At 45.2% G+C, this 16,543-nt stretch overlaps 1 protein-coding gene across 4 annotated transcripts in view; it reads left to right on the top strand.

The window, feature by feature from the left end:
* plxnb1b (plexin b1b) overlaps positions 1 to 15,821 on the top strand; it is a 72,955-nt gene extending 57,134 nt beyond the window's left edge. For 3 of the 4 annotated variants that reach the window (XM_081607422.1, XM_081607421.1, XM_081607423.1), the window contains 24 exons: positions 388 to 481; positions 1,356 to 1,522; positions 1,763 to 1,914; positions 2,001 to 2,106; positions 2,747 to 2,883; positions 3,351 to 3,527; positions 3,607 to 3,796; positions 4,381 to 4,623; positions 4,831 to 4,998; positions 5,100 to 5,248; positions 6,118 to 6,218; positions 6,485 to 6,702; positions 6,881 to 7,059; positions 7,145 to 7,211; positions 8,764 to 8,910; positions 9,020 to 9,185; positions 10,147 to 10,250; positions 10,328 to 10,412; positions 10,504 to 10,670; positions 11,799 to 11,959; positions 13,024 to 13,171; positions 13,259 to 13,323; positions 13,483 to 13,711; positions 14,276 to 15,821. In XM_081607422.1, the coding sequence (XP_081463548.1) occupies positions 388 to 481; positions 1,356 to 1,522; positions 1,763 to 1,914; positions 2,001 to 2,106; positions 2,747 to 2,883; positions 3,351 to 3,527; positions 3,607 to 3,796; positions 4,381 to 4,623; positions 4,831 to 4,998; positions 5,100 to 5,248; positions 6,118 to 6,218; positions 6,485 to 6,702; positions 6,881 to 7,059; positions 7,145 to 7,211; positions 8,764 to 8,910; positions 9,020 to 9,185; positions 10,147 to 10,250; positions 10,328 to 10,412; positions 10,504 to 10,670; positions 11,799 to 11,959; positions 13,024 to 13,171; positions 13,259 to 13,323; positions 13,483 to 13,711; positions 14,276 to 14,380 (3,525 nt within the window). In that variant the 3' untranslated portion in view covers positions 14,381 to 15,821. The remainder of the gene's footprint in view (positions 1 to 387; positions 482 to 1,355; positions 1,523 to 1,762; positions 1,915 to 2,000; positions 2,107 to 2,746; positions 2,884 to 3,350; positions 3,528 to 3,606; positions 3,797 to 4,380; positions 4,624 to 4,830; positions 4,999 to 5,099; positions 5,249 to 6,117; positions 6,219 to 6,484; positions 6,703 to 6,880; positions 7,060 to 7,144; positions 7,212 to 8,763; positions 8,911 to 9,019; positions 9,186 to 10,146; positions 10,251 to 10,327; positions 10,413 to 10,503; positions 10,671 to 11,798; positions 11,960 to 13,023; positions 13,172 to 13,258; positions 13,324 to 13,482; positions 13,712 to 14,275) is intronic. The other variant, XM_008410420.3, reaches the window with a different exon arrangement.
* Positions 15,822 to 16,543: the final 722 nt, after the last annotated feature.

Here is a 16,543-nt window from a genome sequence, read left to right as displayed (position 1 = left end):
ACTACTTTATTGGTTTCATAAAAGTATCAAATGCTTCGTTTATTATTGAGGAGATAAACAAAGTCCTGTTGACTTTGTAATTTTACTCCACGTGACAAGAAGATTTGGACTCCCCTGATCTAGACAGTGGTGTTATTTTGCATTTTTAAATTATGGCCCAAAAAGACTCAGTCACCGTCCAACATTTCAGATGAACTTTAACTGAACTGTGTGTATAGATGTATCAGTGGGTCCTGGCAGCTCCAGGGGGCTCTGATGTGGGTAAAGAACACGGAGCTCCAACTGTTCCAGTCAGACTGAGCCCAGAGGACGTGATGCCAGCCTCACCTGAGGCACGATGAACTTGTGGAATGCTTTTCTTTGAACCCAACCCTGCTGTGTGTTCAGTACTCGTACTCTGCTGCGGTGGAGGACTACAGTGCCATGGTGTATGTGAAGAGGAGGAACACGTTTCATGTGGACACCGCTCCTAATCTACACGGTGAGACCCGCCTGCTCTGCTCTGTGTTCAGACGGCACGGCTTGCTGAGGTCGGTTATGTTCAATGTGATTGGAGGAGAGCTTTCTCAGTCTGCCGCACCTTGCCAGTCAGCTGGCTGAAAGGAACAGCATTTCCTCATTGACAAAAAAGACAAAAAGTTTGGAAACACTTTATTTGAAGAGGTGTGTATAAGACTGACACTGTCATAAACATAACATAACACCTGTTATGAACATGGAGTCTTCATGAATGGTTATGACTGTTGTCATTAAGTGTCAGTTGGTAAATAATGACACTTTTAATGCAAAGTAGCATTAAAACCTGGAGTAAAAGTCAATTAAAAGTATTATTTACTGACTAACCCTTAATGACAACAGTCATTCGTGAAGAATCCATGTTCATAACAGGTGTTATGTTTATGACGGTGTGAAGTCAGTCTTATGCACACCACTTCAAATAAAGTGTTACTGAAAGGTTAAATATCCCCGCTTGCAAAAGCATCCCAGTCCTAGCATGGAAACCAAGAGAGCCACTGAGTTAAAACTACAGTTGGCTACCTGAGCAGACAGCCTGACTGATTATCCGCCTGAGTGTGGAAAAACAACAAAGCAGCTAAAATCTGTAGAAACACCTACAAACTACTTGGTGTTGATTCATGCTAGCCTTAGTTTGCTGTTTCTAATACAGAAGTAATAGTTAGCATGTTTACAGCAGCGCCAGGAACGTTTGGGTTTAAATGAAACCGTGGAGCTGTTGTTGGGTTACAGTGGAGAAACTTTGGCACGTCTATCTGCGGGCAGCTCAGATCCACGTTTTCTAGAGAGTTCTGCAGACCTGGCGTTGGTGTGACACCACTCTGTTGTTCTGCCGTCAGTGACCCTGTACAACTGCTCCGTGGGCCGGTCGGACTGCAGCCGCTGCCACACCGCTGACCAGCGATACGGCTGTGTGTGGTGCAGCGGCCACACCGCCAGATGCCTGTACTCAGACTCCTGCAGTGAACAAGTCCAGCAGACGTGTCCGGCTCCCGTCATCCACTCGGTGAGTCCATCTGTTGCTGCCTGAACCGGTAGCTGTGGCAGACCAACGGCATCCTGACAGAACATCCTTACGGGGAAGAACCTGGATCTTTTTTTTTTCTCTAAACCATCTCTGTGTTGATTTTGGATTCTTTTTGTCTCCCAACCTGAACTAACCTGTGGCATAGCGTCAGCTGTCTTTAAAAACCATCAGCTGTCTCCATGGTGATGGTGGTGAGCAGCTCTGCCGTGTTTCCTCCAGATTGAGCCGCTGTCTGGCCTGCTGGAGGGGGGCACCCTGGTGACCATTTCCGGGTCCAACCTGGGCCAGAAGGCTGAGGACATCGTCCACTCGGTGACGGTAGCCGAGGTGCCGTGTGCTGTCCTGCTGGACCTGTACGAGGTCTCCTCCAGGTGCTCTACACACAGCCTGCTTCTCTCTAACAGGAACTTCTGATGCTGAGGATGTGTGTGAGCTGTGTGTGACGCCTGTCCTCCAGGATAGTGTGCCGGACCGGCAGCAGTGGTGGCGAGAAGGACGGCACTGTGTCTGTGACGGTCAGTGGAGGGGCCCGGCGCAGCTCCAGTCAGCTCTTCAGCTACCAGGTTCAGTCAACTAGCTGCTTTTTTTTTTTTTTTTTTTGCTTTATCGTGCAAACAATAAATATATTAATTTTGAAATAAAATTTCTTTCACATAAAATAAAATCTACTAGTGGAACAGGTCAAAGTTAATTCAGCCTGTAGTCACTTTTCAGCCAAATGCAGAGAGTATGTCTTTCTGCTAACCGCGTAGAAAGTGTCACTGATTTATTATGATAAAATACTTATTATAAGAATTTGGATTTATTGCCACAATTAATTGCAATTAAATGAGGTTTAAATCTCCCCAAAGCTGTCATCTACCTCAGGAAAGGTCTAAAAATCAACCACTGTCCTCTTCTGCTCTGCTATAAGAGAGGTTTGACTGACAGACCGGCCCACCAGGTCATGTCTGCAAGTTTGTCATCCTACTGCTGCAGACTCATCAACGTTCTTGCTATATTTAGCGATATTTCAGTCAAAACAAAAGTGCAGGTCAGGCTTTTTATAGATCGGCGATCGGCCAGAAAACTGCAACTGATGCACCCCTCGACAATAATAATAATATAATTCTCTGTCGCTGTTTACTGCTGCTGTGTGTTTGATCTTCATGGAGGTGGAAATTCTGCTGTCCCTCCTCTGATCTGTCCCCATTTCCGCTTCAGGACCCGTCTGTCACTGCTGTCTCACCTGAAAGAGGTCAGAAGGCCGGAGGAACCACTCTGACCATCAGCGGCCGGAAGCTGCTGACAGGCCTGCCCTCTGACCTCACCATCACAGTGGGGGAGGTCCCCTGTAAAATGTGAGGAGATGCACAGTTTTCATTGTTTAAAGTCTGAACTGTTAGCTTTGGCTGCTGGTTATTGTTGCCGTCCAAACGAAATGTTGCTGTTCCCCCGCCGTCAGTCAAAATTACAATCATCGAGACATTCTAACACTTCTCTTACTGAGATCTGGAAGATCGGCCCTCGCAGCCAATCCACCAATCAGTGGCTGCCCTGTCTAATGCAAAAATCTTTGGACTTCGGTTTGAGCCCCTGCCTAGCCAAACGGGGCCCTCAGGACAACAGGAAGTTTCAGTGATTACTACAGTACTTTAATCTTTGTTGTCGGCCCCGTTTCTCACTGGATCATATTTGTCACTTATTTGTAAGAAAGATATTTTAATACTGCAGTCTGAATCCCGACTGACCTTTGACCTTCCTCTATTAGTAAGGGAATAGAAGGAAAGCCCACTCCCTGCTGGTGACGGTTGTGTCTCGTCCTCAGTGTGTCAGCGGTGCAGAACTCCATTGTTCAGTGTGTGACCGGCAGCAGCAGTGAGGCAGGAAGGTTCCGGGTTACCCTGCATTACGGCAGCACCCCCCGGCACCTCCACACCCCCCTGTACAACTACACCCACAACCCCAGCATCAGCAGCGCCTGGCCAGCCAAGAGCTTCCTGGAGTAAGTCTGACCCCGCCTCGCTGTGGCCCCCTAGCTCAGCCTGAGACCGGCTCTAAATCTCCTGTTCTCCCTCCGTCAGCGGTGGCCGCCTCGTCAGCGTGTCCGGCCACAACCTGGATGTGGTGCAGAAGCCACACATGGTGGTGAACATCTTCTCAACCACGTCCGTCAGCGAGAGCAGGAGGAGAAGGACAGCAGGGCCGGGGCGGACTCCCAGGAAGCTTCAGGACCCAGTGTGTTGTATAGAGCCACATTGCCCCATTGCACAGGTGTGTATATGTGTGTGTACTTGTCTACCTATCCTCTTTAAGGCCATTTCTGGCATATTTGCTAGTCTTCTTGTCTTATGGTGACCAATACGGTGGACCCCCTTCTGTAGGGTCAGGGTTAGACTTAGAGGTGTGATGTGAATCAGGTTTTAGTCAAGGTGAGGGTTAGGGAAAATGTCTGGATTATGCATAAAATGGAAGTCAATACAAAGTCATAGTGTGGATAGAAATACAAACGTCTGTGTTCTCAATTTATCAAGTTTTTTTTTGTAGCACATTTCAAAAGTGGTAGGATAAACAATGTGCTTTACATCATAACAGAAATATGTAAGAGACATACAAAACGTACACAAACGTGTGTATTGCAGGTGTATTTTGAGGTTCCTACAAGACGAGATCAGTGTGTTGAAAGTCAGAGAATAAAAGTGTGTTTTTAAAAGAGATTTATAAACAGAAACAGAGGAGGCCTGTGTGACACTCAATAGTAACTTGTTCCATTACTTGGGAGCAACAACAGAAAATGCTCCGTCACCTCTGACCTTCAACCCAGTTCCCAGAAACGACCTTGTTTCTCTCCTCCTCAGGTCCTGGAGCTCTGTGAGGTGACCAACTCCTCCCTGATCCTCTGCCGCTCCCCCATCGCCAACTCCTCCATCTTGGATTCCAGCATCTCCGTCCAGTTCCTGCTGGACAGTCTGTGCTTTAACTTCAGCAGTGTGAGCTCCCAGGCCTTCACCTACCAGCCCAACCCGGTCCTGAAGCCTCTGAACCAACAGGAGCCGCAGAAGGCGTACCGTTACAACCCCGGCAGCTTCATCCAGCTGGAGGTCAGAACTAGTCCTCTTTCCTCACCTCGGGTTCGTGTTCCAGCATCAGGAACCAGGAACCTGCTTTCTAAAGCCGTTACTAGAATGTGTAGCACGAGACTGGAAAGGTCAATTCCAGACCCTTCAGGAAATCTGCTTAGTGAACAGAACTGTACAGAAACATAGTTGGAACCTGAAGGTAAGCGATGGGTCTGTGTGGGTTTTCAGGGGGACAACCTGGACCTTGCCATCACCAAAGAAGAAGTGGTTGTGCTGATAGGGGAGGGGGTGTGTGCTGTGAAGACCCTGACCAGAAACCATCTGTACTGCGAGCCGCCGCCTCAGCAGCCGAGCTGCAGGAAGTGTGAGGGTTCAGACAATCTTCCAGAATTCACTGTGAGTCCGCAGTACATTCAACTCCTACTGAGGAGATGCTCCTTCAGCTGGTCGGTCTGTCCTCGGTACCGTCTGCTTAAAGGAGAGTGCGTGTGTTTCAGGTACAGATGGGCCACCTGAACATCTCTCTTGGTAAGGTTCAGTACGACAATCTCAGCTCGCCCACCTTCCCACTGGAGGCCCAGATCGGAGTGGGTGTTGGGGCGTCCATAGTCGCCCTCATTGTCTTCATGATTGTCCTCATCTACAGGTTAGTACCCTAAAATAACCTGAACCCTTACACCCTTACACGACTCTCCTCTATCTGCCATACAGAAACATGGGAGATATTTTTATATCATTCTGTCCATCAGTCTATAAATCAATGCTTTTAATGTACAGAAAGAGAACAGAAGAACAAAGCTGGTTTTAAATCAAAACCACAAGTTCAAAGCAACATGGAGCCATTTATTAACTTCAAGTCTAATGGTGTGAGCATAGACATAAAAATCAATATGTTATTAGTGTTTTTATGTTTATGTTTAATTGTTTCATATATATGTGTTGTCAACATCATGTTGGGTAATTTCAAATCATTATTTCACTTTCTACTAGTTTTTAGATGTACTGTTTAAAAAGCCCATCGAAGGACAAGTGCTGCAAATTATAGCTTTTGCTAATAGCACTATGATTCAAACATTGGACTGCTGTTCTGTTCAGTTTGTCTGTCGATGTGTGTCTGTCCCCATCAAAAAAAACTTAAAATAAAAGTGATAAATTCCTTATTAATATTAAGGTTTGTAAAACACATTTCTTCTCAGTATCTGGTCTGGCATCTGAAATCTGCAGCATTTTACCAATATTTTACCTTTGACATATTATCTAAGATCTATTATTATTATTATTATTATTATTATTATTATTATTATTATTATTATTATTATTATTCCTGGCCGTATGGTGAGGGAACAATGTTATAGTGCTGGTATGACGTCCCGGTGCCGACCCACTTGAAGCTCCGCTGGTTTCTGGGATCATGCATGGGATCAGATCCGACCCGTATCCAGGCTTTGTCTGAAGAGCCGTCTCAGAAACGTGGTGGTAACCGTTCTGCCTCGCTCTCTGTTTGCTGGCTGTCAGGAGGAAGAGTAAGCAGGCTCTCAGGGATTACAAGAAGGTCCAGATCCAGCTGGAGAACCTGGAGACCAGCGTCAGGGACCGATGCAAGAAGGAGTTCACAGGTAACGTTCAAAACTAAGAACTTCACTTATAAACGCATCAATAAACATCATGTTTCTACGATTGAGTTTTTTTTGGAGTTCAACATAGATCAGATACATTTTCTGATCTATTAAACAAGGATATTAAACAATATCCTTGTTTAATGTTGCTTAAACAAGGATAATCTTCTAATTCCTTGTTTCTGAATAAGAACGAAAACATGAGTGCTTAAAAAATATGAGAAGCTGGTGATTGAGCTGACCTCCACCTTTCTGCCTCCACCCAGACCTGATGACAGAGATGATGGACATGTCCAGCGACCTGGTGGGCTCAGGTATCCCTTTCCTCGACTACCGCATGTATGCAGAGCGCATTTTCTTCCCCGGCCACCGGGAGTCGCCCTTGAGGCGAGGCCTGGACATGCAGGAGTGTCGGCGGCAGACGGTGGAGCAGGGCCTGATCCAGCTGTCCAACCTGCTCAACAGCAAACTCTTCCTCACCAAGGTACTCATCCTCACTGTTAGCATCCCTGCTAACAACCATCAGCCCACCTGGGTATGCTAGCTGGCTAATGTCTAATCAAGTCTGAGAATTTATGAAACCATCCCAGCTTTACAGCTGAATTGTTCCATGACTTACCTCGTTCTTTAACTACATCTCACCTTTGCTTTCTGGCCTTCAGTTCATTCATACTCTGGAGAGCCAGCGGACCTTCTCCCCCAGAGACCGAGCCTATGTGGCCTCGCTGCTGACCGTGGCTCTTCATGGCAAGCTGGAGTATTTCACAGACATCCTCAAAACTCTTCTGAACGACCTGGTGGAGCAGTATGTGGCCAAGAACCCCAAACTCATGCTGCGAAGGTAGGAAGGGAGGAGAAGGGGGGGAACCTCATAGTACACTGAGCCTTTAAAGCGGTTCTGAGATCTTGGCCGTGTGTGCCTGCAGGACAGAGACGGTGGTGGAGAAACTGCTGACCAACTGGATGTCCATCTGTCTCTACACATTCCTAAGGGTCAGTAAGAGCAGGAAGAGAGGTTTCTGTGCAAATTGTTGGTGAGAAATTTGTTGGGATCTTGAGACAAATTGTGTGATTTTGCACCATTCAGACCAAGGATTTCAGACCAGTTGTTTTTCTCCAAAGGAAGGTTGACTTACAGAAATGAGAAAATCATCAACTTTTATGTTTTTCTGTCAGGTTGCTACATTTATGAAAACAGTTTGAATTAATTTGAAGCTGTCATAAATTATGATAATCATGTTTATTGTTGTTGATTTAGAAGAATAGTAGAAATCTTCTCTGAAGACCTTGAAGGCCTTGACGACTTGACTAGACGTTCCTGAACCTTAGAATGTCCAACTCATTTCGTTTCTAATAACTTTCAAATTCCTTGTTATAAAATAGAGACAGGGAGTCAGTTTACGACTAGCTGAAGGTCAAACTGGGCTGGTTCATCCTTTGACCAAAGCAGTTCTTTTCTTTTTTTTATTGACCTATAATTGCAGATCCATCGAACATCTTGCATAGATGAATAAATTGATGGATTGACTCAAGGGTATCTCAAGAAAACCATAGCTGAAGAGCCACTTAGAAGTCTAGATCTTTTTTTTTTGTTTTGTTTTTTGCTTCTCTAATGTCTGAAGTCAGACTTGATCAAAGTCAATAAATGATTTTTATGTACATAATAAGGAAATTACTTCAGGCTTAAAAACCAGCCCCTTGTTCTACGTTCATTTCATCTGGAGGGTCTGGACCTTCGGCTGTTGAGAAATGATTACTTCATGGAGACGTGGAATGTGTTCAGGTTTGAAATTTCACCCAGTCCGTGACATGTGTAATGCGGCAGTTTGATACTATGAAGATTACCTGAAGTTGCCTGCGCTGTGAACAACCATCCTCCGTGATGAAGAGAGAAGTGCCGAGCCGAACAAGGCGGCTGTTAAAGTTAATTCAATACTTGGAAGCGTGGCCAACACGGACTAAACGGCTTCGTTCACTTCCTGCTAAAACTACAGGCAGACTACAATTCTAAAACAACGCAAATCGACGTCATCATTAACAACTTCGCCTTCTGTCCACTGATTGGTAGATTCATCAACGGAATCCAATACATATTTTAATCAAACTTTTAAACAATTTTTTGGGGAGTGATAAATAAAAAACTCAGCAGGATTTTCAGTTACATGCTTGAGGAAAAAAACAGTCATGTATCCTCCTCCTTTCACTTTACAGTGACGCTCTGGTTTGTTCTTGTCACATTCAAACCCAACTTTTTTAAAGTGGCATTGGGGGTTTGCAAGGCGCTGTGTTCTTCATCTGATGAAGACCTAAACGCCTGTTGGTGTGCATGTGTTGCCCTAGCAACCTGTCCCAGGACCCTGTGAGCAGTAGAGGCTTTAGACATCGACTCACTCGGACGTTTAGTTCAGGTTTCTCTCTGTGCTTGTATTCCGGGAGCGGCTGAAAGCGAACCAGAGCCTTAACAGCTTGTCCTTGTCTAGGCCCTTCACTCTCTCCTGCAGAGTGTGTTTGGCCAATACTAATATCTTTGTGTGTGTGTGTGTAGGACTCTGCTGGCGAGTCTCTGTACATGCTGTTCAAGGCCATAAAACACCAGGTAGATAAAGGGCCGGTGGATGCCGTAACTCGCAAGGCCAAGTACACGCTGAATGATAACCGTCTGCTGCGGGAAGACGTGGAGTACAAGACCCTGGTGAGAATGAGCTCTGTCATCCTGGGGAACATTCCCATGACCTTCAGCAGGTTGAAGGATTCTTCCCCGCCCCGTCTCCTCCCTGCCCTCATTTCTTCTTGGCCTCCAGACGCTGAACGTGTTGGTGCAGGGTGGAGGAGTGAGTGAGACCCAACCGCTGCCCTCCAAAGTGCTGGACTGTGATACCATCACCCAGGTGAAGGAAAAGCTCCTGGATCAGGTGTACAAGAGCACCTCCTTCTCCCATCGGCCACACGCTGACTCCCTGGACCTGGGTGAGTGTCCACACACACACACACACACACACACACGCACACACACGAACAGCTGGCCCCTTCGCCCTGAACACATTTGCTGCTTCCCTCCAACAGTATCTGGGGAAGGATAAGCAGAAGTTCAACTTCAATGTTCACACAATTTCAAACTGTTGAGCTGTGGCGCCCCCTACAGCAAGAGAAACATAACTGCGTTACACGATCAGTGCTTGTCCAGTCGATCTTTTTCTGCGCGTTTTGTTTGTGCTGCTGCTGCTGTTGCTGTTCTCTCACACAGAGTTTTTATTGATTCCAGTTTGCTATGAAAAGTGAGCAAATAAAATGGAATCAAGCCCTAATTTACAGTCCGGATCTCAAAGGCAGATAAAATGATGCGTGACTGTTCAGAAACAATTTATTTGCACATCTGGAAGTGGTACAAGTCTGAAACAATCTGACCTGGGCTGTTCAGACCGCCTGAAAAAGTCAGATATGGGTCACATTTACCTGCTGACCCGATTTGTTCCCTGAACAGCCATCTCTATATCGCCCCCTGTAGCTGAGTAGCAGCAGCACACCTCACCCTCCAGCAGCAGTGAGATCTCGGTGTTTGTCCACTGACCTCAATACACTGAGAACTGGTTGATGAGTTTTATAAATAGGATACATTTCATGATAAAAAAGTCTAATGAATATTCTTCTGATATCTGCATCGGTAACTCTGGGTGCCGCCATATTTTTTTGTTTTTTCTTTACTGATGTCTTTAATCTACCTTTAACTGATATCACAGTCTTAGTGTAAAAACTAGCAGCAATACACAAAAAGGCATCCCATCACTCCAAACACACCCAGCGGTTGACTGGTGAACTTGGTTCATCTTGGCGTATTTAATGGCAGCTTTATAGAAATTAAACAATGTTTATGCTGATATTGCATTTGAGGGACAGTTGAGTATAATGACACCCTGCTGCTCCTGTTCAGAGTGGAGGTCTGGCGTTGCAGGCCACCTCATCCTGTCGGACGAGGACCTGACATCTGTGGTACAGGGCAGCTGGAAGCGCCTCAACACTCTGCAGCACTACAAGGTGACGCCCCCTTGGCCAGAGTCGCCCTGTTGGGCCGCCCGAACGGAGGCCCTAACCGCCGCTGTGTGTCGTTCCAGGTCCCCGACGGTGCAACGGTGGCACTGGTGCCGCGACACACCAAAAACATTCACCATGACAACCATGATTACATCGCCGGAGAGAGTGAGTTCCTTTGCAGAAATCATTTGGGTGATGGAGCAGCAGCCGCTGCAGTGGCGCTCTGCTCATCACTGGCATCCCATTGTGTGAACAGAGACTCCCATGCTGGATGATGCAGACGAGGGCGGCGTGAAGCTGTGGCACCTGGTGAAGGCCAGCGAGGAGCCAGAGCTTCCTAAACACCGCCGAGGGAGCTTAAGGGAGCGGGAGCGGGCCAAGGCCATCCCTGAGATCTACCTCACCCGCCTGCTCTCCATGAAGGTACACACACATACATACACACACTCTTTGGGGCATTGGCGGTTTTTCATCCTGCAGTCTGTGGGATCATCACTTCAATTCCCGCTCCATCCACTTCTGTCATTGTGTCCTCGAGAAAGACACCTCGCCTTCCTTACCTGCTGGGGGTGGAAGTGAAATGGCAACCTCATTTCTGGCAGCTGTGGTTGCAGTCTAGTAGCTTAACACCATCAGTGTGTGAATGTGAATGACTGATTTCATTGTAGAGCGTCTTTGAGTGTCCGTTGAGGGTTGAAAAGCGCTATGCAAGTCAGATTTTATTTTATTTCTTTGAATTGACTTCGTTTCATTTGTCATTTATTTCTATAGCCCAACCCTAATCCTTACCGTAAACCTAACCGTTACCAGTACATGTCTAAGCCTAACACTAACCTAAACTCAGTACTCTAGTCTTCATTGAAGCCACTAACCCAAAAACAGCACTGCTTTGGCTTTTGGGCCCCATAAGAAGCAGTCGCTCTGCACAACGTAGCATTTGTTAGAAAATACAAGACCACACATAAAGATGGAAGCTACTCTATTATGTTACACAGTTGAACAGGTACAAACCTTTAAGTCTCCCTAGCAGCCGCCTTCACATTCCTCCCTCTCCAACGCGCCTGAACCAAGCAGCTCACCAGCATATTTTCGCCGTGCAGAAGCCGCTGGCATTCATTTGATTCAGGTGTGTAGAAGTGGAAGATGCATCTGGATGTTGCAGGACGGTAGATCTGCAACGTGCTCCAGCAGGCACAGACATATGAAGTCACATGGGACAGTAACTGCAGAACAAAGAAAACTGTGTTCAGCGTCAGCAGCAGAACCAACTCTGATCCTGGTACTGTTAGTTATGCCTGTACCTTCATAATCCCGTATGGTGTCTTGATCCGTAGAATGACTGCTGCTTGTTTTCTGTTGACTCACTCTTATTAGCCTGTTGGTCAGCAAGTTACACCAGGTAACACGGCTGCCAACATGTTGATGTCAGGCGATGAAAACTCTCAGCGTAATCCTCCAGAACACCACGTGATCCTGTGATCCTTTGTTGTTCTTAAATACAATGATCTGGTTTGATTTTGAATCCGTTTGTCCCTCCTTTGTGTCTGTCAGGGGACGTTACAGAAGTTTGTGGACGATCTGTTCACAGTGATCCTCAGCACCAGCCGTCCCGTCCCGCTAGCCGTCAAATATTTCTTTGACCTGCTGGACGACCAGGCGGGACAGCACAGCATCACCGATCCGGAGACCATCCACATATGGAAGACCAACAGGTAGGCGGCAGAAACGGCCAGGTGGGATCTAAAAACCCGAGCCAACAAGTTCCGCTGACCGCAACAGTCTGTGGTGTTGAAGTTGTTCCAGAGAAAGGAAAGTTCATCTTAAAAGTGAAGTGAGAGATGGAACCTGGTTGTGTTATAGGCTGTTGATTTAGATTGGAGCTGACCTCAGCTGACCCCAGAGTTTAACCTGCTAGCGAAGGAAATGTGCTCAAACCTCCCAGTGACAAAGGAGATGCACGATGACTTTCTGATCTGAACCACGATAACGGCTAACATCTGACGATTAAAACAGTTTGACATTTTATCTCCATGATCATCTGGTGTTTGTATTAAAGCCCTTTTTAACTACAAGTCTAACAGAGCTGCATGTTAGCACCATTAATCAGCTGCAACATCAGCTGATGGTGCAAAGAAGGATTCTTCATAAAATCAATAAAATTATGGACCAATATGACCAAACAGTCTCTTCGGTCAGAGGCTTCTTCAGATTCACTGTAATACAGACTGCTACAGGAAATATTTCCTGCAAACAGTCATCACAATCTACAAAACTCTTTGAAGTGTTTGAATTAATATGAGTTACAACAACATTTAATTTCCCTTTGTGATCAATAAAGTTTTGTTTTTTTAAAGGTTTTTTTTTGGCTCTACTGGCCTTTATTTGAAGGTAGTTTGACAGGAAAGAGGATTCTGAGAGAGAAGGGGAAGAAATGCGGCAAATGTCGCCAGGCTGGGAATCGAACCTGCGGCCACCGGCATGAGGACTAAGGCCTCAATACATGGGTTGTGCTTTGCCCCTGCGCCACCACAGCAAAGTATTTTTGAATTTGAATCAGCTGCATCATGAGCTGCAATATAAGTTAAACACATTTTGACACTTTATCCTAATATTCACTATGCTGGTGTTTTGTAAGTAACTTTCATCGTTTGATATAATGTTGGAATAATTCCCCTTTTGAACATGAGAGTTTATTTCCCCTGAAGTCGGTTTACTGCGGATGCTCTCAGCTGCACCCGCAGTAAACTGATCTGTGTGCCGTTCTGTTTCTCTCCAGCCTCCCTCTGCGTTTCTGGATCAACATCATTAAGAACCCTCAGTTCATCTTTGACGTCCAGGTGTCGGACCACGTGGACGCCGTCCTCTCGGTCATTGCTCAGACCTTCATGGACTCCTGCACTATTGCTGACCACAAGCTGGGGCGGGTGAGGCGTTGCTCCTCTTTCACTCTTCCACTTCAGATGCTTCCTGGATGTAGATGTGATTGTTTGTCTCTCTCTCTTGTGGAACAGGATTCTCCCATCAACAAGCTGCTGTATGCCAGAGACATTCCCCGCTACAAACAGATGGTGGAAAGGTTTGCTCTGCTTTAGCTCGCAGCTCCTTGGTTAAAAACTGCTTCAGATGGATCAGGATGGAAAGGAATTTTCCTTCCGAATGAAATTCTAAACTACTCCAGTCTAACTTGGATTTGGTACGTAGTTTGAGTTGATGTCATGATGCTGGTTTGCTGCAGGTACTACGCTGACATCAGGCAGACGATATCAGCCAGCGACCAGGAGATGAACTCGGCGCTGGCCGAGCTGTCCAGGGTGAGTGGAGCCTCACTTCCTCTCCTGCAGGACGCCAAGCTGCTCGGTGCCAACTCACCTGAAGGCTTTGTGTTTCAGAACTACTCCGGAGAGCTGAACTACCTGGTGGCACTGCACGAGCTCTACAAATACATCAACAAGTACTACGACCAGGTGCATCTCACACCCAGTCCCACACAGCTGAGAATGAGCTTCTGCTCAGGAAAACGCTTCGTTTAAGATTAGAAAACTGCATTTTTCTTAATACAGAATTGTGGGCTTAATGAAAAGTATGTTTAATACCTGCTCAGATTTTTTTGTATTTTTTTTTTTCAAAAGCTACTTTCACTTGACAAAACAAGTCTCATTGGAACCAGAGATTGTAATTCATCCCATCTGTTTCTGCTTCTATGTCACATCTAAATCTAAATTTTGGTATTTTAAGGATGAAAATGATAATTCATTTAAGTAACAAAAAATAATAAAATCAAGCCAACATTTTTTCTTTTTTTTTTACTAATCAGTTTCCTTCAATTTAAAAAAAAAAAACTTATGAAACTTTAACAAACACTGCAGCTGTATGTCTGGTGAATTTTTGATTAAAACATGTTTGGTCTTCATTCAGTGGGTAGAGAATCCAGAGATTTGAAGTTATTCTGCTGAGCCGACCAACCTAGTCCTGGGTCGCCCTGCTCCCAGATGGAGCGTCGCTAACCGTTTCCCCTCTTGTCTCGGCAGATCATTACAGCTCTGGAGGAGGACACGACAGCCCAGAAGATGCAGCTGGGCTACCGGCTGCAGCAGATAGCTGCTGCTGTGGAAAACAAAGTCACCGACTTGTGACAGAAGAGACATCGTGATGGTGTCGGTGCTCTCTGCAGCTTCTTCACTCCAGCTACTCCAGGAGTCCTGAGTAGAAACGGGACAAAAAAAATATATATATATATATATAAAAATGGACAACAGAAGACACCTGGGCAGATGGAAGCAGGAGCGGTCTGCTGTCACTGGACTGAGGTTTTAACGTTTTTCATTCTGCTGAGGTCAAGCCATGAAGAGGAGAACCTGAGCTGATCTGAAGACTGATCACAGGGGATGTGTTGTTACTTTCTCCAGAGTCAGTTTAAGGACACAGCTCTTATTCTTTCTGTGCTTGTTGCTGCTGTATGGTCGAGTGTGTGTATGTGTGTGTGTGGGCATGTTTTCCTGTTTGTAAACTGTCTCATTTCGAGTTTAATGGTATGAAGTGCTGGAAGCAACACATTGGATCTTAATATAAAAGCTACTTTACTTTGAGAACTGACCTTAAGTTGTATTTTATATCTAGAAGTGAAAACAAAGCTTCGGTCTGACATCCCACATAATCAAACATCAGTAGAATAAGTTGCTACCGCTCTACCTCAGCCCTCTGAGCTGCATCAGTGATGTTCGCTTTGTGCTTTTCAGCTGCTTCCATCCACTAAGTGCAGCAGCACTGCCCCGATGTGCCCTCAGAACCAGCTTCAAACACACGCACACACACACACACACACACACACACACACACATTCTACACATTTCTGGTTTTGTTTTGTTTTTAAGTTTTGTAGAATCATTTTAAACAAAACCCACTTTTTTGTTTTTGTTTGTACACCTCTAGGTGTTCTTTTTTATGTTTTAACTTTAGTTTTAAATTGTGATTCACTTGTTTGACTGGATCATCTATCAGAGGCAGAACTCCTATAGATCCTGTCTATGCATTTCCTGTAGTGAGCGGCACTTTTTCATACGCTGACATTTAATATTTTCAACAAATACTCAGATCAGTAGGGGTCAGATTTGTTGTTCTTAGTTAATGGCAGCTGCTGTACAGGATACTCATTAAAGTATTTATTCAACAAGATGCCAACCTCACCGCTTATCTGATCACAGCTGGCTCGGAAAGAAGCCAGAATCCAAAATAAAGTGAATGGACAGCATTTTCTTTTTTTTTCTCAGCTGTACTTTGCCACACTTTGTACTACGACTGATCTCATCAGAAAGCAGCCTGCAGGTCTCTAGTGACATTCCCAGACAACTTCTGTTTATCACTGCTCAGACAGAGTGAAGCTCACCGGTACTGACCCGATGGAGGACTAACTGTTAGACACATTCGGCGATGTAGAGCAGGCTCTGCAAGGAGCAGTTTTAATGTTTCACATTTTGCGTTGCTGTTGTACATATTGATCTGAAATGTAACCATAGCGATTTAACCTGTTGATTGAGACAAAATGTCCACAGATATAATAAAGTATTCCTAAAATAATGATCTGGTTTCTTTTTTGAAAGTATCATTCACTTCCAGTGCAGTTTAACTGCAACCAATGAGTTGCTGCAGGTGAATGTCCGGCAGGAAAAATGTCTACAAACAGGAAGTGAATTCTCTCTCTGGAAGGCAGTCAACTCAAACCGGAGGCGCTACACATCCAACTAGACGAGGAATTTCCAGAGCAAATAAAAATAGCAGATATATTTCTGTATTTCCAGTCTTTATTATCTAAAAGTCTAATTTACCATTTTCCATTCAAAGTGGCTCTCAATGTGGGTGTGCTGTGGTGGCGCAGGGGTTAAGCACAGTCCACATATGGAGGCCTCAGTCCTTGACGTGGCAGTCGCAGGTTTGATTCCCAGCCTGGCGACATTTGCCGCATGTCTTCCCCTTCTCCCGTCAACTATCAAAGGCCACTATATCCAATAAAACCTTTAAAAAAAGTGGCTCGGCAGATTGGGACTGCAGACTTAGGTCTTCCTCATAGATGAGAAGTCTGAATGCTTCCAAGTAAGTATAACTAATAAGTATTATTAGTTATACTAATAATATAACTAATATTATTAGTTATATTATTAGGGGTAATAACTAATAATACTAATAAGTATTATTAGTTATTACCCCAAATCTCATTAAAAACACTTGAACAAATTGTGAACAGATTCGAACGTACTAGAATAGATTTCTTACCACTAGATGTCACTGTGGCTTTTCTTCCA

This window comes from Poecilia reticulata, chromosome 5, assembly GCF_904066995.2.
Source record: "Poecilia reticulata chromosome 5, P_reticulata-male-v2, whole genome shotgun sequence".
Lineage (NCBI taxonomy): Eukaryota > Metazoa > Chordata > Actinopteri > Cyprinodontiformes > Poeciliidae > Poecilia > Poecilia reticulata.
Note: the sequence above shows the minus strand (reverse complement) of the source record. Positions and strands in the feature narration are given on the sequence as shown.